Source organism: Emys orbicularis, chromosome 3, assembly GCF_028017835.1.
Source record: "Emys orbicularis isolate rEmyOrb1 chromosome 3, rEmyOrb1.hap1, whole genome shotgun sequence".
NCBI classification, from domain to species: domain Eukaryota; kingdom Metazoa; phylum Chordata; order Testudines; family Emydidae; genus Emys; species Emys orbicularis.
The window spans coordinates 137,896,194-137,921,126 of NC_088685.1; the positions used below are offsets into that span (position 1 = coordinate 137,896,194).

The 24,933-nt window shown below is 39.8% G+C and overlaps 2 protein-coding genes across 2 annotated transcripts in view; one reads left to right on the plus strand and one right to left on the minus strand.

The window, feature by feature from the left end:
- GPR137B (G protein-coupled receptor 137B) overlaps positions 1 to 4,688 on the plus strand; it is a 42,815-nt gene extending 38,127 nt beyond the window's left edge. The window contains exons 6-7 of the mRNA XM_065401140.1: positions 1,768 to 1,892; positions 4,577 to 4,688. Of these exons, the coding sequence (XP_065257212.1) occupies positions 1,768 to 1,892; positions 4,577 to 4,688 (237 nt within the window). The remainder of the gene's footprint in view (positions 1 to 1,767; positions 1,893 to 4,576) is intronic.
- A 13,805-nt stretch (positions 4,689 to 18,493) lies between these two features.
- The window catches only part of ERO1B (endoplasmic reticulum oxidoreductase 1 beta), a 59,025-nt gene continuing 52,585 nt past the window's right edge, over positions 18,494 to 24,933 (minus strand). The window contains exons 14-16 of the mRNA XM_065400704.1: positions 22,986 to 23,072; positions 21,140 to 21,273; positions 18,494 to 19,950 (exon numbers count right to left, since the gene is read on the minus strand). Of these exons, the coding sequence (XP_065256776.1) occupies positions 19,890 to 19,950; positions 21,140 to 21,273; positions 22,986 to 23,072 (282 nt within the window). The 3' untranslated portion in view covers positions 18,494 to 19,889. The remainder of the gene's footprint in view (positions 19,951 to 21,139; positions 21,274 to 22,985; positions 23,073 to 24,933) is intronic.

A 24,933-nucleotide genomic window follows, 5' to 3' on the forward strand; every position in this document is an offset into this window, starting at 1 on the left:
TTAAAAATTGCCAGTAACAGAGAATCCCCCACAACCCTTGGTGAATTGTTCCAATGGTTAATTACCCTCACTGTTTAAAAATGTATGCCTTATTTTTGTGTGTGTAGAAGAATAACAAATAGGTTTATGTGTATCTATGTCACAGTGAGAGGAAAACTGAAAATGTTAAATAAACAACCCCACTACAGTTAAACTCACAACTTTCAGTACAAAAAAAATCAACAAAAGCCGAAGCCCTAGATTCTTATCAAAGCAACACCATGAATTTTCATGAAAATTTGCCACAAGATGGAGTCCATGAGTCACAGGAGAGTATTGTAATATAAACACTTGTTAATAGTTGCAAAACTACCCAGTACTTATTAATATACCGGAAAAGGATTGCCAAGAAAAGAGGATTATATATGAAGCATTACTATTAAAACAAACTGCATCCACTAATCCAAAAAATATCTAGAAACAACAGAAATTTAGTGAAAAGCCAACATTTGGCTCTGCTTTCCTTATTTATAAATGGTGATCGCTTAAATAGAAAACTTTGGGGAAGTGTTGAGTTGGTTGCATATTTCTCTCCAAAATTAAAAACTAGAAACTGCTTAGCTCTATTCAAAAATAAAGTTTTGGTTCCTGGAATCGTTAAGGCAATACTCCTGTTTTGCCTGTAGAGCATAACTGAGTGCTCTTCTGCTAACATTGCTAGAGTCTCAAGCACATGAACTGGGGGGGAAAACCCACATGTTTTTACTGCTTGTGTTTTGGATTGTTGTTTCTTTAATACAAAAGGTAAAAAGACTGTAACTAGTTTTATGCCAAAGAACAATGCAGGATCAACCCTTTTTCTTTCTCTGGGCCAAGAATAAAAATATTGCCCCAGCATATCCAAAGAGCGTGGGGGGGAGGAAACGGGGAACCCTCCGATACTGGCGCTGAATGGAAGAGAGAAAAAATCAAGTGTGTATGGGAATGTGTAGGACAGTGTCTTGAATCTGAGCCACACTGTGGGCCAGAGTGAAAAAAACACTAGTTAAACTAAAATGAAAATGGTTTGGTGTTTTTTTTGTAAATGGAAAAATTGTGTGTAGGCCCCTTCACTCCCTCACCCAATGGATGTTTCTCCCTGGATTGGCCCAGTGGATAAGTATATCACTGCTGAGAGACATAATAGCATCCTATTCCCATTATGTAATCGGGTATAGTTTCATAGGGACAGATTGGTCAGTTTCCCTGGGTTGAGGGGAAGCTGGTAGGGGATGCTGTGCCAGTAAAGATAGTGAATTTCAGGACATTGGGAGGTTGAACTAGAGGTCATTTGCCCAGTGGCTACAGCTCTCCATCCCCTCTCCTGGGAATTCCTCACCTCCCCAAACTTATTGTCCTGCTGTAGGCCCTTCCTCTGTCTGCCAGTTCCAAACTGCTCTCTCTGAGGGAAGCAAGTGCGTGGTGTTATTGGGAGGGCAGGCTGGGGTGGAGAGGAATTGCTATGGAGCCTAGAGCAGACATGTATAAGGCAGCAGGTCCGGTAGCATGAGCACTTCTACTCATTGGAAGTGGGGGGTTGTTAGGTTTAACGGGAGGAAATGGAGAAAGCAGAACAGGAGGCGAGAGCAAGGGAAAAAATAGTTTAACAGACTCCTGTCATATCTCTTGGCTGGGAGCCTTTGGTAAGAAGTCTCCTCAGGGGTATTCTTTAGAAAATGAACAGGTAGCGTCTCTGACACTCAGATACAAATTGGTGTAACTTTCACTGATGGATGGTTTCCCCCCTAGACAAATCCAGGAATGGTACCAAGCCATGGATTCAGTCCACGATCCTATTTCTTTGACAACCCTCGGCGATATGACAGTGACGATGATCTGGCCTGGAACATTTCACCTCAAGGCATACAGGGCAGGTGAGGTATTGGAATGGTTATAGGAGGAGGAGATCAGTGAGGAACGATAAAATGTTCTACTTATTTTATCATGATTTTTTACCAAATTCAGACCCAATAATTACCGGTAGGGAAAAAATCTATTAGAAAGGAGAGTTCAGCAGGAAGATGCGGTAGGGAACAAACATGCATGTATGTGTGAGTGTAAGGCTGGGAGGCAAGGCATTAAAGATGGAAAGACATAAACATTACAAGGACAACAGAATGAAGATAGTTAGAGTATCTTAAATTAACAGCTATAACAGAGGGTGCTGGCCCTTTAAAGGCCAGGACCAGATCAGTAGTTTCAGTTTTGAGTTCAGTCCTTTAAGGACAGAAGTTCTCAGACTTGTAGTTCAGGTGCTATTAGAGCTATAAGCTCGAGAGCAAGATATGCTAGGAGAGGAAATGGTATGAACAGGGCCGGCTCCAGGCACCAGCTTGCCAAGCAGGTGCTTGGGGCGGCCACTCCGGAGAGGGGCGGCACGTCCAGCTATTCGGCGGCAATTCGGTGGACGGTCCCTCACTCCCACTCGGAGCGAAGGACCTCCCGCCGAATTGCCGCCACAGATCGCGATTGCGGCTTTTTTTTTTTTTTTTTTTTGCGCTGCTTGGGGCGGCAAAAACCCTGGAGCCGGCCCTGGGTATGAAGGCAAACTCCTTTTCCACAGGCAGCACATGGCTCCGGCATTTGTGGAGGCTGGCCTGAGCACCGGAAGCTCCTCTGTTGCCTAGACTGTGGCCTCATCCCCCTGCTCTGCCCCAAGGTCCTGCCCCCACTCGGCCTCCTCCTTGGCCCCCTCCCTCAAGGCCCTCCTGCCCATTGAGTTGCTGCACCCCCCCCCCGACTCCCACCAAAGTCCCTCCTCTCCCCTACCCCCCCCCCCAAGGTCCCCACTGCTCACACTCTCTGGTCCTCCCCCGAGCTGAGCGCTCCCCCCGCCCATTGCAGAACTTGAGCAAGTACAAAAACTGGGGGGGAGCATTCACTGCCTACAGGTACCCCTAATGGCCGCCTGCTGCTTACCAGGAACACTCCGAAGGGCTCTGGGCCAGGTGTAAGTGGTAGGGGGATCCTGGCCATTGCAGTCAGTAGTGCTCAGCAGCCACCCGGCTTAGCACCGGCCGTGAGGACAGCATGGTGGTTCTGGCCACACACTGATCCAGGCCTGCAGCAGCTTGGAAGGGAGGGAAGGGACTGCACAGAGCATAAGGCTGGCCCGGCGTCGTCTTGTGTAGCCCTCCCACGGAGGGACTCAGCAAGCAGCAGGCAACAAGTATCTCAGAGGAGGGGCAGAGCAGGGACTGGAAGAGGTGGAGCGTGGGCGGGGTCATAGGGGGAAAAACGGGAGGGGGCCTCAGGGTGGAGTGCAGGTGGGGCTACCACACCTATGCCCTTTTCCTAGTGTGGGGAGAAACCTAAAGGGAGCAAGAGCTGCTTGTGGATCTCTCCACTGAGGAGACCTGGAAAAGAGAGGGACTGCGATGAAGACTCTCTAGTAAGAAGAGATGTGGGCATGAGACTTTATGAACAGACTGAGCTGGTGGGATGAAGCCCTGAGGGGAGGAACTCCTAGATAAGTGTTATTTTGTACTTGAGAATCTATTAAATCACATGCAAGAGGGGAGACTTTACTGTGAAACTTTACTCAGTACTAGGGTTAGGTTCAGGGAGTGGCCTTTTCCACTGCTTGCGAAACACAGGAATTCTATATATTTGAGATCCACCACTAGTCAGCCCCTTATTTTTAAAAGTATTATCAGAGGACTAAAAATACAATGAAATACCTTTAAGACGACAATTCCCTTAGTAACCAATTCCCACCCATCTAGAACCCAATTTTTGTTTTTCATTTATTTGCATATAAAAATTAACTTGGTTGAGTTGTGTGCAGCTTTCTCTCCGACCCACAATGCAACTATACTTCAAGAAAGCTTGCCTGTTCAGAGCTACCACACTATCTTTGCATTTGGGGAAAATCTATACGGCCTTCGGCACACCATAGTGTGCTTGGAGGTCCTACATGTACTGGCACTGGTGGCAGTGTAGTCTGGGATCTCCTACTGCCCAGAGAACCAGGAAGGAAAAGAGGAGGATCAGCCAAACTGCTTACAAAGGGCTGGTTGGGGAGTGCCACCCAAAGAACATAAGTGTTTGGAACTGTTTACAGGCAGACAACCATATGGCATCCTAGCCAAGCTCCCAGTTACTGACCAAGTATTAACCATGTTGGGTGTGGACACAAAATGTTTAGATCCAGCAATGCTACTAGCTGGATCCAAGTTGTTGGGACAGGAATTTAGGCAGACTAGACATACTATTGTCCAACATCCTTGAACACCCTGACCCCTTGTGTGGCCAAGTGAAGCCATTTAGGTGGTAAAAACCTTCAGTCATTAATGAACTGGACAGGATTTCAACTGGTAGCCTAAAGATGGAAGTCTCTCTAGTTCATGACCAATTCCTTGAGCCCACATTACTGCTGAACTGGGATGCATAACTAAATAGCTGATTTAGACTTAAGTAGAAAGTCTCCTGTCTACTAGTAGCACCTCTAGAATTTATGTAAACTATATTTATGAAGTTATATTCTGTCCCATTTAAGTAAATGAGACATACAGAGAATCAAGCATTCAGCCATAAATTCTTGTGTTTTGTTTTTTAGTTTCTCTCCAGATTATTATGATTGGGGACATCAACACAACAGTTTCATGGCTTACATAGGATCACTGCAGCCAGAGTCAACAATGGACACAGAACGACCAAGCCCGATATAGTTCCAGTCAATGACAGTATTAAGACATTCTATATTAAAAAAATATTCTGAAAAACAAAATTCAGGAATTTTCCTTTATCTGTTGGTTTTTAAGGGCACTGTTTTGTACAAGGAGCAATAGAGGTCTTTGTCACAGGATTCTCAGCATTCAAGGAAAGTTGTAGATTAAGTAATGGTTTAATGTCATTGTGACGGGTTAGATCACAGAAACCCCCTTGGGGCTGCCAATTGATGTGCCAAGACTACCTCTGTTCCTGCTTTCCCTGTCAGCTTGGGATCCCAGCACCTTGTCTTGCTGAGCCAGACATGCCCATCTGCTCCAACACAGACCCTGAATTACTTGCCCCAAAGCTGCAGACTTAACTGAAAGCAGCTTACAGAAGTGTTCTTGCCTTTAACACTCAGATGCCCAACTCCCAATGGGGTCTAAACCCAAATAAATCCGTTTTACCCTGTATAAAGCTTATACAGGGTAAACTCAAACTGTTCACCCTCTATAACACTGATAGAGAGATATGCACAGCTACCCCCCCCCCCCGGGTATTAATATATACTCTGGGTTAATTAATAAGTAAAAAGTGATTTTATTAAATACAGAAAGTAGGATTTAAGTGGTTTCAAGTAGTAACAGACAGAACAAAATGAATTACCAAGTCAAATAAAATAAAACATGTAAGTTTATGTCTAATACAGTAAGAAACTGAATACAGATAAGATCTCACCAGTTCCAGTAAGCTTCCTTTTACAGACTAGTCTCATGCTAGTCTGGGTCCAGCAATCACTCACTCCCCCTGTGGTTATTGTCCTTTGTTCCAGTTTCTTTCAGAGATCCTTGGGGTGGAGAGGCTCTCTCTTTAGCCAGCTGAAGACAAAATGGAGGGGTCTCCCACGGGTTTAATAGACTCTCTCTTGTGGGTGGAGACCCTTTCCTCTCTCCTATGCAAAGTCCAGCTCCAAGATGGAGTTTTGGAGTCACATGGGCAAGCCACATGTCCATGCATGACTCAGAACTATAGGTAGCAGACATTGTTCACATGCTACCTTGAACGTCCTCAAGTAGACTTCTTATGTGGATTGGAGCATTCCAAGATCCATTGTTCCTTAAGTGCTTCTTGATTGGGCACTTAACTTTGCAAATTCCTTTCTAAAGAAGCTGACCAAATGCCTTACTAAGCTTACTTAGAAATCAAGCAAGTATACAGACAATGTTCATAACTTCAAGTACAAAAATGATATATGTATACAAATAGGATGAATAGATTCAGTAGATTATAACCTTTACATAGATATGTTACATGGCACATGTAGCATAAAACATATTCCAGTTATGTCATATTCCCATCAAGCATTATGGGCTACATCGTCACAGTCATGAAGCCACATTTTAGTTATTACATTGTTCTAAGCCTTGGTATTTTAGACTGATCCCACATATGCTTAACTTTATACATGAAAATAACCATGTTGCAGGATAAGGGCCTTAGTGGGCATAATTTAATCATTGTCTGTATTAAAGAGATTTTTACATAAACTTAAACACTAACATACTGGAAATTCTTTGAGAATTTTTCCAGTGCATATGAACAGGACTTTTAAAAATGCATATTTCACTTTATAAAATACACTGTACCATTTATAACACATATTACAGTTGCCTAAATTACATGTCAGTCTTTGGTTTTAAGACAGAAAAACATCACACCAATTAAATGGCAGCATTTTAAAAAATTGTTGCTGTGTTTTTGCAGCAAATTCTGCTCTTCAATGTGCATTACTGTAACGTGGCAAGTGAAGTGTTTGGAAGACTGACAGAAGCTCTTGTTTTTAAGGTTATTGTCTAACAGCATACTGCCTTTCTCCAAAAAGACTTTTCTGGTTCCTTCATCCTCCACATTTGTGGGGATGAACCCAAGATAGAGGGATTGCTTTGGCAAAAGTAGGGGGGAGATCCAGCAAAGCAATCAAACTCATCTACATTGCTGTCTGACATGTGCAGAACATCAGACACTGAAATGTACAAATTACAAGTAAGATTGGAAGATTACATATTTGTTAAATCCCATGAGTAGCCAAGGTGGCTATGTTTTAACATGTATAAAAGAGCAATCCAAATGCCCAATCTACCACCGATAGATAAGAGGTGGATTAGCAACCCTCCTTCAGTTTCTGGTGCAGGAGTCAATGAATTACCTAATCCTACTTTAGATGAGACACAAATATAAAGCTATCTTAACCTGGATTATAGAAGAGATGGAGCTCTGCTAAAATTAGAAGTTTAGCTGTCTCAGAACACCATACATGGGAGGATGCAAAATGGAACTTGCTCATAGAAAGTGTAAGGGGTGAGATAAAAGTATTTTGTGGAAGGGGCCATAGTTCCCAAACAAGTGAAGGGCTTGTCACATGTATTCTGTAGTAATTAATGACCTTCACCCCACCTTTTAAAGAATGATTACTTAACCAACAGTAACTATGGTCCAGTGAGATTTGCGGTCTATATTCCAATCTTGGTGCACATGTGCTCGAGGTCAGAATCTTTTGGTCAGCAGTATCCATTGGGCTGCGCCCGCACCCTGAATACTCTCACGCCCCCTCCACCCCCATCCAAGAGGATAAACAGCAGAAGGGACTAACAGCCCCTCAGTTCTTTTATACAGAATCCAGATGTTATTAGATTCTGTAGTAGATGGGACTGAGGGTGCGCCATGGAATATATGTATATGGACAAATATTTTAAAGAACCACGGTACCTGTTCTTTATAAGGTGGGCAGGCGTGGCCCAACAGACACTGCTGGTCAAAATATTGCAGTCAAGCACATTGGACACACATGCTGCTGGAATTATTATTTAAGCAGGGTATTACCACAACACCAATTTAACCATAAATTCCTTCATTAAATCCAAAACCAATTGGTATTTATACAATTGCTCTGAACATGCCTAAAAAGCCTAAATAATAAGCAGTGTACTACATCCAAACAATAACAAAACATTTATAAGCATTTGATCAAGATATTTACAAATAGGCTAAACCCAAAGGTGCTTATACCCATATTGGTCAAGCAGGTATCAGCAATTAACCCTTGAAGAATTTACTTTTTTTATACCCTTTAACAAATACGTGATGTTATTGCCAATTATCCTACCTTAGCTAAGGCCAGGTGAAGCAATCTTTTATATAGCCAATTATTTATTGCAACTGGTACTAAATTAACTGTGTTTTATTTCTATTACTTTAGCCCAAACCTTAAATACGATAACACTGGTATTTCAAAGGGCCTCTACAGGTTTAACATAACATTTCTCCTTTCCCATGAGCTCGTTCTTTTTGGTTACATGTTTTGGGCCTATTGCTCATGCTAATATCTCAACTTAATTTAAAACCATAGTTCATTCAAATCTAATGTGGGCCTCTGTAGTCTACATGTGCACCACTCAGGGTGAAATATATATGGACAAACACTTGAAGTAGTACATATTTCCCTTTACTGAAAGCATACCAAATACCACAAAATGTTGCAAGAGATATTATTGAGGTCTATTTTATTGTTGGGTTATATTTACTGCATCGGTTAATGAAAAAAATCAAGTAATGATACAAAGGCCTTATCAAATCTTAAGGTCTGAGCCACATTCCCATAAGGAGACTTCTATAGGAGTCTGATGGAGTGAGGACCTTGGGAAATGGTCACAAATGTAGGACCAAACATCTCTCGCTTGTACTGTACATGATGGCCTACACATGGACCCTACAGTTTCAGCTGCAAGTGGTGTTTTCATATCACAATCAACATGGCATCCTGCATAGCTGTAGATTTTGTGAAGGTAAGATGGGGAAGCCCATTCTGTATCAGTTTACGAGAACAAGAAATAGGATATCTACAGCAATACTTCAGTAGAAAACCATGTATGAGCAAAGGGAAGGGTTAAACACTGAGCATATCTGGCAGATCTCGAAAATCCTGCTCCAGCTACGTCTGCACAAAAGTCCAAGGGATGAATTTGGTATAAATTGTCTGGAGATGTGATGACATTTTTGAATTAAATGCATGAAGCTTCAAAAGGATAGAAATCAAAGAGCATTGGAAACTTCAATCATGCTTGAGAAAATGGTTCTCTTTTGTGTAAAGCATAGTGATGCCCCACCGAGTTCAAACCCTACTGTGAAGTGAGAAACTTTTAGAAGTAGTTTTTAAAGTAACTCAGATGCCCCTTTGCAAATAGGTCAAATTATTTCTAGTTTAAATATAAATACTGTAAAATGATCTATATTTCCCATTCCTACATCTCAGCTATTTTCTCAAACCAATCTCAGTGATTTAATAACAATCCCACTTTGGCATATTACTAGAGCAGGGGTTCTCAAACTGGGGGTCATGACCCCTCAGGGGGTCACGAGGTTATTACATGGGGGGGTCGCGAGCTGTCAGCCTCCACCCCCCAAACTCCACTTTGCCTCCATTATTTATAATAGTGTTAAATATAAAAAAGTGTTTTTAATTTATTAGAGGGGGCTCGCTGTGTGAAAGGGGTCACCAATTCAAAAGTTTGAGAACCACTGTACTAGAGCATCTCAAAGAAGTAAAACAAAAAAGGATGAAGTTTTTTTAAGCTAATAAAAAACCCCAGAAGCCTTTTAACATGTGCTGGAAAATTCTTACATATTTAACATTTCACATTACAAGACATATGCAGCCTAGATTTTCCTTGAAGTGAGAAATATTAGAGTTTCCACTGCTCTCTCCCACTTCAAAAGCTTTTTCCTGTATGTTAAAACAAAAGTAGGAAGCATGTCTTTAATCTAAAAATCTACATGAAGGTAAAACAAGGGGGAAAATTATTTGCCTTGTAATTCTGCTTCTCTAAAGATATCTGGCAGGATTCTCACTCCTGGATCTTAGCTCCTTAGCAGGACACTGGCAAAACTGTCATAACTCATAAGATTTTTTTGATCATTCAGGGTAATAATAGGGGGTCAAACTTGAGCCAGTCTCTCATGTGACTGCATGCTACACTCTTCCAAGTGCAAATGTTGCCCTCTAAATATTTTAGTCAGTTCCTTTGATTTAGCAGAAGGCAAACCTCTGGCAAATAAAAACCCAATTAAAGATCAACATAAGCTAAAAAGTGTGCCTCAGGAAAATGGAAATACAAATGCAAAAGAAATACCCCTAAACAAAAGGCAACATCCAAACTTATAGGAGGTGGGTAGATGGGTGACAAGCCTAAAGGATATTTCCAGAGAAGGAGAAAGTGCATGGTAAGTTAATTTCTCAGATTCTCAGTTTTGGAGAGCAAGCAGCTTGATGGATGTCCCCAAAAAGATTAAAGTACAACTGCAACAAGCAGTAAGCAAGACCAAGGCCAACAACAGGGTGAAAGAGAACCTAAATATACCTCTCAAAAGCCATCTGGGGAAATAAAAAAGGAACACTGGCCAACTGAAAATAAGAGGGACACCCTGAAGGGATGATTTTAGTCCATGTCTTCATTTAGTTTACTAATTTCTTTGTAGCAGCTAGTTGTACTACTACTACAGCTGTTTGTTATATAGAGACTTTGAAAAATTAGGGGGAAATGAAAATGTTCTTAGTTTACTAACAGTATTATCATCATCACATTAATATGTTACCCACCAACACTTAACAACTGAAAGAAATTACATTAGAACAAAGTTAATTTCACAGTAAAAAGGTTCAGAATTATTCGTCCCAAAGACGACTTTGCAACATAGCATAGCTGCTTACTGTTTAGATATGAATGCTTTTACTTTGTGCTCATTTCAAACATAGTTGCAAACAATTATCCAGCATTCAAAATTTCAGACCTAAAGTAGGAATAAATTTTACAGTAAAGAAGTTAACATAAGCTGTCAATACAGATTACTAGGCAGCACTGAGAGTCTGCTCAGTACAAAAGAAACCAAATGAGCTCTATAAATAATTCACCTGTACCTTCCAGTACTGCCTCATGAGAAAGCTGTCACCTAAGCATTGGTATAAGCACTCGCTTGCAAAAAACAAAACAAAAAAAAAAACAAAAAAAAAACATAATTATATTGAATTTTCAGATTTTGTTTCAATTTAATACCCAGCATAAGAGTAAATTAAAATCTGACACTTAAACACAACTTGAAACAATTAATATGCAAAATAGGTGAGGTCAGGTTGTCTTATAGCTAAAGTGCTAAGCATGAGCAAGCTAGAAATCTGGATGAGACCCCAGAATGCCAATAAAAATGGCCTTCTGGCCTTCCCATATGATGCAGCTTTTAGATAGAAAGATCTTCCATTTTTTTCCCTTTTAAATCACTTGTTTCTTGGTGACCGGTTCTTTCCCTGCCATCCAGAACACAAAGGTTCAGACAGACAGTCTTGAGCTAAAGAAGTATGTCGTTTATTTGCTGCTTCAGTGCTTTCAGTCCACTGAAACAGGGCACAGCATAGGGTTAAATGCAATGCAAGTGCACACCCACATTCAGGTACTTGCCTTAAATAACATACATTGTATAAACGCTTTTACCGCCTAGCACTAAGATTAGTTTGCTAACTCAGTTGTTTACCAGATCAGATTGCTGGCTCAGCTTTTTACCTGGCTGTTCTCTTCCCTTGCCAGACAAGAAGGCATCTTTTCACATGTCCCAATATCTAAAATATACATTTTACATATTACATCCTACATTTCTGCTGAAGTATTGAGCACTCAGAAAGCACTACTGTATAATTTACTAATGGTAAAGAAGTGCGTACAAATATTACAGAAATAAATACAGGGAGTGCTCGACTTTATGATGTTCGACTTACAATGAACAGCACTTACAACATTTCTGAATTGACATCGTGATTTGACTTACGACAATTGGTTTCAACTTTACAATGGAGTGGATTGTGGTTCCGAGTTACGACCTTTCGACTTTCGACACAATTTTCAGGAACCAATTGTGTTGTAAGTCCGAGGACTACCTGTATGTTTAACTTCATATTCACTACAGCCTTCGTAGAGTCTAGGAACATTTTTTTTTTTTTTTTTAAGGAGCAATTCTTCTGGATGATGAACAAGCTAAAGTTACTCCAGCAATGAAGATACCCAACATATCTTTTCAAGATCTCCAGAATCCATTTGTTTAGCCAAACCAGTCAAGTTAGTCTTAAAATTAAAAAAAATTACCTTGATTTTCTAGGACATGCTTCTATTTTGTGCAGCTCCCTCCTGCTGAACTACATCAAAAACAGAATCATAACACAAAACTGAGCATGCCAGATGAAAATTTTTGTCCAACCTTTAATTTTTGGGGGTGTTACTTTGACAAAACAGTTGAAAAGTAAGATCTTGACCCTACAAGGAATGAACATCCTTCTCTCTCAATAATTTCAATAAGTTTGAAGCATGCTTTTAAAAAGCCTGTCTTTTTAGGGCATATTCTGCTCTCTAGGGAGCCAGTTAAGATATCAGCAACTTCTTTAAAATATCCAGAACAGAAAGTTAAAAGGTTTCTTGAATTGACTCGTAAGTATACGAAAAATGCTGCACCCAGAGCGCAGCTCAGAGCATTGAGTCTTTCCCCTGAATTGGTAGGTGTACACCTTTAGTTTTCTTTTTCAATCACTAGCTTATTAGTGAATTTTGAGATCCACGTTAATGTAGGTGCAACACCGAAAGACCTCAGTCATCGGCAGATGGGATTGAACCTGGGGCCTCTGGAGCTTAGTGCATGAGCCTCTACTGCATGAGCTAAAAGCCATATGGTGTAGAGGAGACTCATTAATCTCTCTCTCTCTAAGTGGTCTCCGCACCACTAGATGGGACAGAACACCACACCCAGGAGGTGGGTGGGTTACATAGGCTCCTCCTTAGAAACCAGAATGCAATACTTTGGGCTCTACTGCCATGCCAGGGCAGAATCAGAACAGCCTGGGAAATTTATTATGGTGCTTGCACAAAAGTATTTCAAGATCCATTGCAAATCGATAGGAATTACCCCAATTTCTTGAATTTATTGGCTATGTTAGCTTTACTTTAAACAACTAACACTTAATCACGGTAAATTTGTATTTTAAACAAACTGGACAAAAGTAATCCCTAATCCCTTTGTATCTCCACAGAAACAAATGGAATTACACTATGGATGAATGTGACCAAATGTGTTACAAAACAATGATCTTAGTTTTGATTTCAGACACTACCAAGTACACCAGAGATTAGCTCTCAGCTAATCAAAGACATACATACACACAGGAATGAAAAGAGTAAGATTAAAAGACTCAACTTTAATCACATTACAATTTATTTACTATAAGCCACTAAACAGATAGTTGTGGCAACCTTCACTGGTCTTTCAACATAGTTAAGTGTGTACTAGCATCCAGATTTGTGATAAAGATGCTCTGTGAAAAATGCATAAAGATGACAGAGCTATTTAGCCTTACGTATTAGGACTGTCAAGCAATTAAAACAATTAATTGCAATTAATCACAATTAAAAATATTAACTGCGATTAATCGCGGTTAAACAATAGAATATCATTTATTTAAATATTTTTGGATGTTTTCTACATTTTCAAATATTTTGATTTCAATTGCAACACTGAATACAAAGTGTACAGTGCTCAGTTTATATTTATTTTTATTACAAATATTTGCACTGTAAAAAACAAAAATAGTATTTTTCAATTCCCCCATTGTAAGCATTGTAGTGCAATCTCTTGATCATGACAGTTGAATTTACAAATGTAGAATTATGTAACAAAAAAACAAAAACCCTGCACTCAAAAATAAAGCAAGGTAGGCTCTAAAGTTTTACAAGTCCACTCAGTCCTACTTCTTGTTCAGCCAATTGCTCAAACAAGTTTGTTTACATTTGCAGAAGATAATGCTGCTCACTTCTTGTTTACAATGTCATCTGAAAGTGAGAACAGGCATTCACATGGCACTGTTGTAGCCAACGTCACAAGATATTTCCGTGCCAAATGCCCTAAAGATTCATATGTCCTTTCATGCTTCAATCATCATTCCAGAGGACATGCATCCATGCTGCTGACTGGTTCTACTCGATAACGATCCAAAGCAGTACAGACCGATGCATGTTCATTTTCATCATCTGAGTTAGATGCCACCAGCCGAAGGTTGATTTTTTTTTTTTTGGTGGTTCAGGTTCTGTAGTTTCTGCATTGGAGTGTTGCTCTTTTAAGACTTCTGAAATCATGCTTCACACCTAGTCCCTCTCAGATTTTGGACGGCACTTCAGATTCTTAAACCTTGGGTCGAGTGCTGTAGCTATCTTTAGAAATCTCACATTGGTACCTTCTTTGTGTTTGTCAAATCTGCAGTAAAAGTGTTCTTAAAACAAACAACATGTGCTGGGTCATCATCCGAGACTACTGTAACACAATATATATGGCAGAATGTGGGTAAAACAGAGCAGGAGACATACAAATCTCACCCAAGGAGTTCAGTCACAAATGTAATTAACATTTTTTTTGAATGAGCGTCATCAGCATGGAAGCATGTCCTTTGGAATGGTGACCGAAGCATGACGGGGCATACGAATGTTTAGTATATCTGGCATGTAAATACCTTGCAATGCCAGCTACAAAAGTGCCATGCGAACGCCTGTTCTCACTTTCAGGTGACATGGTAAATAATAAGCAGGCAGCATTATGTCCCGTAAATGTAAATAAGCTTGTCTTCGCAATTGGCTGAAGCAGAAGTAGGACTGGGTGGACTTGTAGGCTCTAAAGTTTTACATTGTTTTGTTTTTGAGTGCAGTTATGTAACAACAACAAAAATCTATGTTTGTAAGTTGTACTTTCACGATAAAGAGATTGCACTACAGTACTTGTATGAGCTGAACTGAAAAATACTATTTTTTTTATCATTTTGAGTGCAAATATTAATCAAAAATAATATAAAGTGAGCACTGTACACTTTGTATTCTGTGTTGTAATTGAAATCTATATATTTGAAAATGTAAAAAAACATCCAAAAATATTTGATAAATTTTACTTGGTATTCTATTGCTTAACAGTGCAATTAAAACTGTGATTAATTTTTTTTAATCAGGATTAATTTTTTTGAGTTGATCACGTGAGTTAACTACAATTAATCAACAGCCCTATTATTTATAAAAGACAATTTCATAATGAGAGCCCAACTTGCTGAATAAAAAATAAAACTGATTATTTCCCATGTTTAAAAATAGAGTTAATTTCAAGAATTCTTCAGACAGACGTTGTGGCCAAATTGCATACATTGAATGTATTTATGGCCACTCAGTGAAAGATCATGGGAACCACACATGAACATCCATGGGCTGAATTTGGCCCTTGTGTACAGCTATGTACTCAGAGCTTATATGCATCATACATCACAATACAGTTTAAGTGGTGACAAACATGTGGCAGTGTTAATATATAATTAAAAGTCTGAATAATACATTAATTTACTTTTGCGTAGGATTTCTCCAAAAAGAACCTGACAGCCTGCTCATTTTCTTCTAATGGGCCGTTTGGGCAGAGTCATCCCTTGGGTACGGCGAATCGGGGTGACTGACCCGGGCCCTGCACTTTGGGGGGCCCTGCGCTTGGATAAAATCATGAGGAGGCAGGTGGGGAGGTGAGGTGGGAGTTGGGTGGGCGAGCGGGGTGAAGAGGCTAACAGGGAGGTGAGCGATAGGCGGGGGAGTGAGGAGAACCCCACCTACCAGAACCTCCTCCACCCCCCCAGTGCCTCCTGCTCGCCGGTGGGCCCCGCAGATCAGCACCTTCCTCTCCCTCTCAGTGCCTATCATTGATCAGATGTTTTGTGGCATCAGGAGGTGCTGGGGGGAGGGGAGAGGAGCGAGGGCAATGAGCGCTTGGGGGAGGGGGCGGAACTGGGTGGGGAAGAGGTGAGGCAGGAAGAGGCGGGACGGAGTGGGGGTGGAGCCTTGGGGGAAGGGGTGGAGTGGGGATGGGGCCTGGACAGAGCCAGGGGGAGCACCTCCCAGCAGATTAGAAACTCAGTGTGTGGGGGGGAAGAGAATAAAAATACAACATATGGTAAGTCTAAAGAAAAGAAATGGTACCTTCAATGAAAAAACCCCCTACAAAGTTATACCCACAAAAGGAAGATGTGTACCAGCGAAATAATTATTTAATTTGCATTTTTCAGATTCTGATCTAGATAAGAAAGATTTGCAAATGTGTGTGGATCCCTCCAAGCAGTCCAAGCCGTGAATTTTGTATTGTGAGAAACATGCTACATATTTTCATAAATTACTTTAGATACACCAAACATTCAGGTACTGTGGAGTTCTGAGGTGTAGGTGTTGTGGATGCTTTTGCTTATAAATTAACATATTAAAGACCATTGCCCAGAAAAAGCACAAAACAATAAAAGTCAGAGGGAGGATAGGTTTTTTTCCTTCCAACCATTAGAACGCAATTCTAGAAAACATGGCACCATGTGGCATTTCATGCATATACAGCAACGTATTAAACACAAGGAACACACTGAAATGGGGAAAACATTTTTACCAAAACAATTTGCAAAGGTCAGTATATCTGTTATAGTTTAACAAGTTTATTCATCTCCACCTGAGGCACTGGGATCTTAAGTTCAATAAGAGTGTCTTAACAGTTTGTACTAGATCTTTTTTTACTGTCCCACTTAAATGGTATCAAATCCCAGTGACTAAGGGAATTTCAAGTGTTTTTTTCTCCTTATTACATCAGCTATTACAATCATTCTGCCATTTACACTAGGAAGTATATCTTTGTTCTGCAGTGAATGGCAGGCAAGAGCAGTGTTGACAAGCCAGCACTAGTCAGTATTTACTTGGAATCTAAAATAGTTTACAGCTCATGAGCATCAGTGCAACTGCCTCGTTTTTAATATCAAAAACAGGTCTGCAAGCTGTTAAAATTTAATTTAATGTATAAAGAACTATATGTCATCTGATTCCCATGGCAAAACTTCATAAGCAACATATTCAAAGAATGTACATCAAATACAGTTAAAAAGGTACATGACAGAGGAAAGTTGTTTCAACTAGTTTCTACAAAAATGTCTTAATGAAGTAAAATACTTTCCTTATTTTGTTACTGAGGAGGTGAGCACCATCCTCAAATGCCACAGAACTGTCTCATACAGAATTCTCTTAAGCTTCATTTATGCCCTTGTGTTACCCAGCCACATGTAGGAATAGAGAAAATAAACTCCACTGCCTTATACAGCTGCATTAGCTTTGTGTGGATTATGGCTATGGGTGTGAGGGGAGAATAGTGGCTGTATGATCCCCTACCTCACCCCATATGAGCAAATGGATGGAGTGGGTACACAGCAATGATGCCAGTTTTGGGCCCCACACTACAAGAAGGATGTGGAAAAATTGGAAAGAGTCCAGCGGAGGGCAACAAAAATGATTAGGGGGCTGGAGCACATGACTTATGAGGAGAGGCTGAAGGAACTGGGATTATTTAGTCTGCAGAAGAGAAAAATGAGGGGGGGGGGGGGGGATGTGATAGCTGCTTTCAACTACCTGAAAAGGGTTCCAAAGAGGATGGATCTAGACTATTCTCAGTGGTAGCAGATGACAGAACAAGGAGTAATGGTCTCAAGTTGCAGTGGGGGAGGTTTAGGTTAGATATTAGGAAAAACTTTCTCACTAGGAGGGTGGTGAAGCACTGGAATGGGTTACCTAAGGAGGTGGTGGAATCTCCATCCTTAGAGGTTTTTAAGGTCAGGCTTGACAAAGCCCTGGCTGGGATGATTTAGTTGTTGGGGATTGCTCCTGCTTTGAGTAGGGGGTTGGACTAGATGACCTCCTGAGGTCCCTTCCAACTCTGATATTCTATGATTCTATGTTTCAATGTCCATAAACATTGGCCAAACGTTGGCCACTTTGGTGAGGAAGAGAAGATTAGTAATTTGTACCCCCAAAAAGGGGTAAAAACACTTTACTTTCCCCACAAAGCAAGGAGGAAGCAGGAGAGAAAAGTATAACTGAGTCTTAAATCCTTTCAGGAGCTAATGCTGGGGCTACGCAGCTAATTTATTTTGATTTAAATTATAACTAAAAAGATGCCTATCTAAGGCCATAGGGATCTAAACCATCATTAACCGTACAATTAAATCTCACCTGTGCACCTCCTCTCACACAGGAGTGAGCCTAGAGGCTCAACTCCAGCCTTTAATGATTAACCCAAAAGCCAGGAGAATGACAAAAAAGGTAAATAATGGAGTGTCTCTCAGCCAGCTATAAGTACTCATTAAAAACAGATATTTTAAATCTTAGTGGCTGAGAACTAAAAACATGGCAGCTAAGAAAGGAAAGAAGTCTCTTGTTAGATTACTGGGCAAGGAAACCCTACATTAACATTTTGAGGTTGTCATTAGTTTACTCTATCACTGCCTTAAGATGTCTATTAATGAGTTATACCAATTTTATGTAATGATTAAACAGTAATGTATAAAGACCGGATATCAGCTTCAATGCTAATTTATTTAACAGAAACCAAAATGATTTTTCCGTTTAGTTTTCACCAGTTTGACTCCAAAGCAAATACTGAAAGCAGGATAGCCTATTTCCTTTTCAATCAAATAGAAAAGGTAGTAGGTCTGTTTATGGACTGGGATGGTTACAAGAAGAACACAGTATATACAGCAGCTTTCAAAGTATTTTCCCCTCTGAACTGTAGCGGGCAACATTATGGAATCTAACACAGTTTAACATGACCAATAGTTACACTACTATAAACTGTATAAACAAAAACACTGAGTAAGATTTGGTAGGATGAGAAAGGTTTAAGAGCACTTTTTATTTGTTTTGTAAAGATCGTTTTCAGTTTAAAAGTAAAAGATGCTATAGACATATCTGTATACTGTACCAGCATTACTGACATTCATAATGTACTCAGATAACTTCACTAAATATTACATTTATTACAGCTTACGCAAGCTGTTCAAAAATACTATTTACTTTTATTACTTCCGTTTTAAATTTAAACCACTGTTGGTTGCTACTGATCAGTAGTACTTTTTGGAACCTGATGGAGCAAATTAACAATCAATTTACATAAAATGCACTATAATATACCCGTTTCATTAAATATGTTGAATATCCTTTTGGAGAAGATATGGTTAGGGATTGCATAGATAAAAGTATGCACTATTAAATGTTGACATGTTTTGCCATTTTAAATGTATTTTTTTTAAAAACCCAAGTCTATCAAAACAAGCTGTCTTTTTTGCACTGACCTTTTCATACAGCACAACAAACATAATCCCATTAAAGTCCAATCCAAGCTGTATCCATTCTTAATGCATTTCCACCACCCCAAGAGGGAAAGAAGTGTGATATTTTAACTTCTTATAATACTAAAAGAACAATTCCTAAAGACTGATCCTGTGATTCTAGGGGAGAAGAGGAAAAAAGGGAGGCTGGAGGGTATGCTTGACCAAAGCTCCTCATACTAGCAGCGCTCCACTAACAACCCCATAGGGTAGACCAAAGTTGCAGAGTTAGGGCTCTGGAGAAATAATTTTCATCCTTATTCCATCAGTGAGAAGGCAGTTATGACAGTGTGTGCGTGTGCGGATCAAGGAAGTTTAAAAACAAAGGGATGGTGAGAAACAGTTGGCATCAATGAGGTGCCAAGGACCTTACAGCACAAAATAAAGTTTCTGTTAATTAATTTTCCATTGTTTACAATTATGCAATACAAGGAAATAAAAAAGCAAGTGAAAACTGAAGAAACACAAAAAGAAAATAAGGATTTTCTTCTATACAGCTAGAATGAAGCAGTGACTATTCCCTTACAATATTTTGATGTCCAATATTTAAAAGGAGAACCACTTATTTTTGTTTGAAGCAGTGCAAGTTTGTTCACATCAACATTGCATTCAAGATGTAGGGACAGTAATTTAATCTTAAACAATTATCCTTGAATGAAAGACAACAGTGAAACAAAGAAAAATTATATAAAATGGCAATACAACAGACAGGAGATCAGCATAATTTATGTGTTTAAAACTATATACTTCATTCATAAATATCTTTTCTAATTAATAACTATTCCTATTTTAAACATAAATATTCAAGTTGGTATCTGAATTTTAAATTTTTTTAAATCAGCTTGTAGTATAAGTCCTGTAAGGATTGATTTCTTTTTGCTTGATGCAGTCAGTTAACGGTCAGCACTACTGTGATGTGTAAAAACCATCATTACCTAGTATGTTGTAATAAAAGTTTAAAATTCTGCAACTCTTTTATACTTGTGGAAAGCCTGTAAAACAAAACAAAACCCCCTTTGTATTAGTACATGTTGAAAATAGCAAAGATATTGCAAATTCTTCCATTTGTTTGTTTCAGGGCAGTAACTAGAGATTTAAACAACTCTAAAAGTAAAACTTCTTTTCCCTCCAAAAATCTGCCCTATTTGTAAGATTGACACTCAACTATATTTAAGGGAGAGTTTAGAAGGATTTCAAAAGAATTCCCTTACTTCATTATTTTATTTAAAAGACGACCAAATTTGCTAAGCAAAGTTGAATAGCTGTTTAATCCTACCTAAATTGGTTTCAGCAGGGGGGGGAGGGGGGGCAAGCGCCAAAAACCTGCAAAGCTTGCTCAGTTCCCTAGGGTCTAGTATGAGGAACAAAGTGGAGGTTTTTCACCCTTAAAAATTGCAACTCACACTGATGAAATAAAACTTTAGACTGGCAGAATTTTTTTACCAGTGAAACAGCTACACTAAAGATATATACTAATGTGGAAAAAATGAGCACACCACACAAAAAACTTTGCAAAACTGAATTAGAACTAAGCGTGCTTTTTTCTTTTTAGATTCTCTAACATGCAGGTAACACTTTTGCACCTGTCCCCCATTTTTCGTGTGTGCATATTCAAGACCCAAAGTGCATCACTACTGAGAGAAGAGCTGCGCTCATAGTATTCCTGGCTCAGAAAGAAAAAGGAAGTATCAGAAATCTCATGATAAAGCTTGTTGAAGAGATTCAAAGCCAAAATTTCTAAACAATTTCTGATAGCTAGGATACACATTAATTCTTGGGTATTTATCCAAATATGAACATTTTGAGACATGCCATCATCATTATTCCAAATAGTTGGCACCAAGGTGTTCGTGATACACCTCTACCCCGATATAACGCTGTCCTCGGGAGCCAAAAAATCTTACCACGTTATAGGTGAAACCGCGTTATATCGAACTTGCTTTGATCCGCCGGAGCACGCAGCCCCCCGAGTGCTGCTTTACCGCGTTATATCCGAATTTGTGTTATATCGGGTCGTGTTATATCGGGGTAGAGGTGTATTTATAAACTTACTTACCCTCCTCCTCCTTCCCCAAAAAGGTAATCTTAAAAGTATCTATTTTTTCACAGATTTTATCAAGAGTTAAGCTCAAAATCTACAACCTGCTGTTAGATACCTTCAAACAAAAAAAGGTAACTTACCTTCCAAATGCATTTATGAGAGCAACTATTTCTTGACGTGTGAGTTGAAAACCTTTTGACGGACTATTCTCGGGAAGGTTCTGAATCTCTTTTTCAGAGAATAAAATCTTTAGAGCAGTTCCTAAGCCTTGAGTCTAAAAGAAATTCAGCATTTTTAACCATTAATAAAACAGTCTAGTTCACCCTTGCAAAATTGTCAAGAGAAATTTACTTACTCAGACATAAGTCCAGCTTACACACACAACACTCTGCCTTCCCCTTCAACACCTGGACATGCTCCCACATGTACCAGAACACACCTAACCATGTGCATGCACTCCTCCAATTACACACCAAGTTCATCCTCTCTCTTTTACACATACTCCTCAGCTTTAAATTCATGAATTCTCTTCCCATCACCATCAAATTTCAGTTCTTCCCTCTCCCTAGCCGCTTCCTCCGAAATTCATGAGTTTTCTTCTCTGCCCCACCAAATCTACTATCACAAAGCAGCAGCTCTTCAAGGTTGCTAAAGCCACCTCAGCCCCTCTCCCCTAATCAGGCATCCTCCTGGCTGCCTCAAAAACCTCTCCCCGCACAATCAAACCTAGAGTTTTTCCCCATTAGGAGGCTCCTCACCTCCTGGCTGCTCCACTGTCAGTGTTACTATTTTAGCCTCTGCAGGGAAAGAGGGAGAGGTTTCTGCTTTAACTCCTCCCTTTGTGTGTAGAAAATGGCTATTAGAGATTCTGAAGTGCTAAGGTGCCAGTTATCTTCTATTCCCCCCTCCCCCCCACACACACTTATATGGCCTGGGGAAGGACCCGTTGGATCTGAGCAGGAGGCAGTGGTTGGGGACAGTTGCAAGAGGATGTTGCAGGACAGGAGGGATGTGTGCTTGGTTTAAGTTGGCCTCTCATGAGGAGAAAAAAGGGTAGTGGAAGCACAGAGGAGCCAAAGAGGGGGGCAGAGGGAGGGTCCTGAGGATTCAGAACAGGCCATTACATTTGCTCTTCCACTTATTCTGCTGCGGAGCTGAAAGAAGGTGAGTGGAGCTCCCTACATGCCTGATGGTGTAATGCCGGCAATTGCTCTCACAGTATTGGTTATTCTCAGTTCACATTTTAAAGACTATTTCCAACACTCAGGGCTAGTAACTTTAAATTTTGCTTTTAATTAAAGTTTAAGATCTGCAGAAGTCAAGACACTGGTAGTGTTGCCAACTCTTGCAGTTTTATTGTGAGTCTTGTAACATTTGGCTTCTTTCTTAAAGCTGCAGTTCCTATGAATACATGAGAATCTCAGCTTTCATTTTAAAAAAGGTTCTAGCCCTTATGGTTGCAGAGAGAAGTCTGAAATCATGAAGTGAGGAGGACACCCTAAAGATGCAGAAACTAGAAAGCAAACAGAGAGTCCAAAAACATTTGAAGTCTCAGGATTCTTAAGCCAATCTCATGATTTCTGAATGCTTGTAGGTAGAAATACTGCATGTGTTATACTTGCCAGGAAAGCTTCCTATTTTGCAAGGTTCATCTATTTACTGCATATTATATATATATTATACATACACATACACACACGTGTCGTAAGATGGTAATAAAAGACATCACTAATGGGATTTTGCTTTTGAGGTTTGCTGAAACTTATGTTTCATAACTTTGTGAACATTTACATCTTAATCAGTGAAATAACTGTGACAAATACTAATCATTTCTAGAACTTATTTTGAACATATAAGAAGTGCTATACATTTGAGCAATACCACATGGATACCAGAGAACTAAACAGTGACAGCCATCAAATTTCTAGATAAAATGGCAAATTCCCAAAAAGGTATGCATACACAGGAAAGCAAAATACAACGTACCTGCAATTTGCCCCACAATCTGCATTTATCGCATCCAACACAATCCATTATGCGGGATATATTTTTGAAATGCAACCTGAATTCTTCCTAGCAATAAATACATAAAAAAAAGTTTCACGCTAAGGCAGGCTTTTAAAAGAAGTCTAGTACTTTAAGCAGTTTAGAAAGTAGCAGGCTCACTAATTTGGGGAATTTACGATTTGGGGAATCTATGGAATTCTGGTTGTTGTTATGAAGTAGCTATGAAATTGTACACCTCTACCTTAGTATAACACTGTCCTCGGGAGCCAAAAAAATCTTACCGCGTTATAGGTGAAACCATGTTATACTGAACTTGCTTTGATCCACCAGAGTGCGCAGCCCCCCCTCCCCGGAGCACTGCTTTACCGCGTTATATCTAAATTCGTGTTATATCGGGTCACGTTATATCGAGGTAGCGGTGTATTGTGGAATGCCTCTATGTGGATGTGAACATAAGAATATAATAATGGCCATACTGGGTCAGACCAAAGGTCCATCTAGCCCAGCATCCTGTCTTCCGACAGTGGCCAATGCCAGGTGCCCCAGAGGGAATGAACAGAACAGGTAATCATCAAGTGATCCTTTTCCCGCTGTTCATTCCCAGCTTCTGGGAAACAGAGGCTAGGGACACCATCCCTGCCCATCCTGGCTAATAGCCATTGATGAACCTACCCTCCATGAATTTATCTAGTTCTTTTTTGAACCCTGTTATAGTCTTGGCCTTGACAACATCCTCTGGCAAAGAGTTCCACAGGCTGACTGTGCATTGTGTGAAGAAATACTTCCTTTTGTTTGTTTTAAAAGTGCTGCCTATTAATTTCATTTGGTGACCCCTAGGTCTTGTGTTATGAGAAGGAGTAAATAACACTTCCTTATTTACTTTCTTCACACCAGTCATGATTTTATAGACCTCTATCATATACCCCCTTAGTCGTCTCTTTCCAAACTGAAAATTCCTAGTCTTATTAATCTCTCCTCATATGGAAGCCGTTCCATACCCCTAATAATTTTCATTGCCCTTTTCTGAACCTTTTCCAATTCCAATATATCTTTTTTTGAGATAGGGCGACCACATCTGCACGCAGAATTCAAGATGTGGTGTACCATGGATTTATATAGAGGCAATATGATATTTTCTGTCTTATTATCTCTCCCTTTCTTAATGATTCCCAACATTCGGTTCGCTTTTTTGACTGCCGCTGCACATTGAGTGGATGTTTTCAGAGAACAATCCACAATGACTTCAAGATTTCTTTCTTGAGTGGTAACAGCCAATTTAGACCCCATGATTTTATATGTATAGTTGGGATTATGTGTTCCAAGGTGCATTACTTTGCATTTATCAACATTGAATTTCATCTGCCATTTTGTTGCCCTGTCACCCGTTTTGAGAGATCCTTTTGTAGCTCTTTGCAGTTTGCCTGAGACTTAACTATCTTGAGCAATTTTGTACCATCTGCAAATTTTGCCACCTCATTGTTTACCCCTTTTTCTAGATCATTTATGAATATATTGAACAGGACTGGTCCAAGTACAGACCTCTGGGACACCACTATTTACCTCTCTCCATTCTGAAAACTGACCATTTATTCCTACCCTTTGTTTCCTATCTTTTAACCAGTTACCAATCCATGAGATGACCGTCCCTCTTATCCCATGGCAGCTTACTTTGCTTAAGAGCCTTTGGTGAGGGACCTTGTCAAAGTACTAGATTTTCAGAAATCTAAGTACACTAAATCCACTGGATCCTCCTTGTCCACATGCTTGTTGACCCCCCTCAAAGAATTCTAGTAGATTCGTGAGGCATGATTTCCCTTTACAAAAACCATGTTGACTCTTCCACAACAAATTATGTTCATCTATGAGCCTGACAATTTTGTTCTTAACTATAGTTTCAACCAGTTTGCCCGGTACTGAAGTCAGGTTT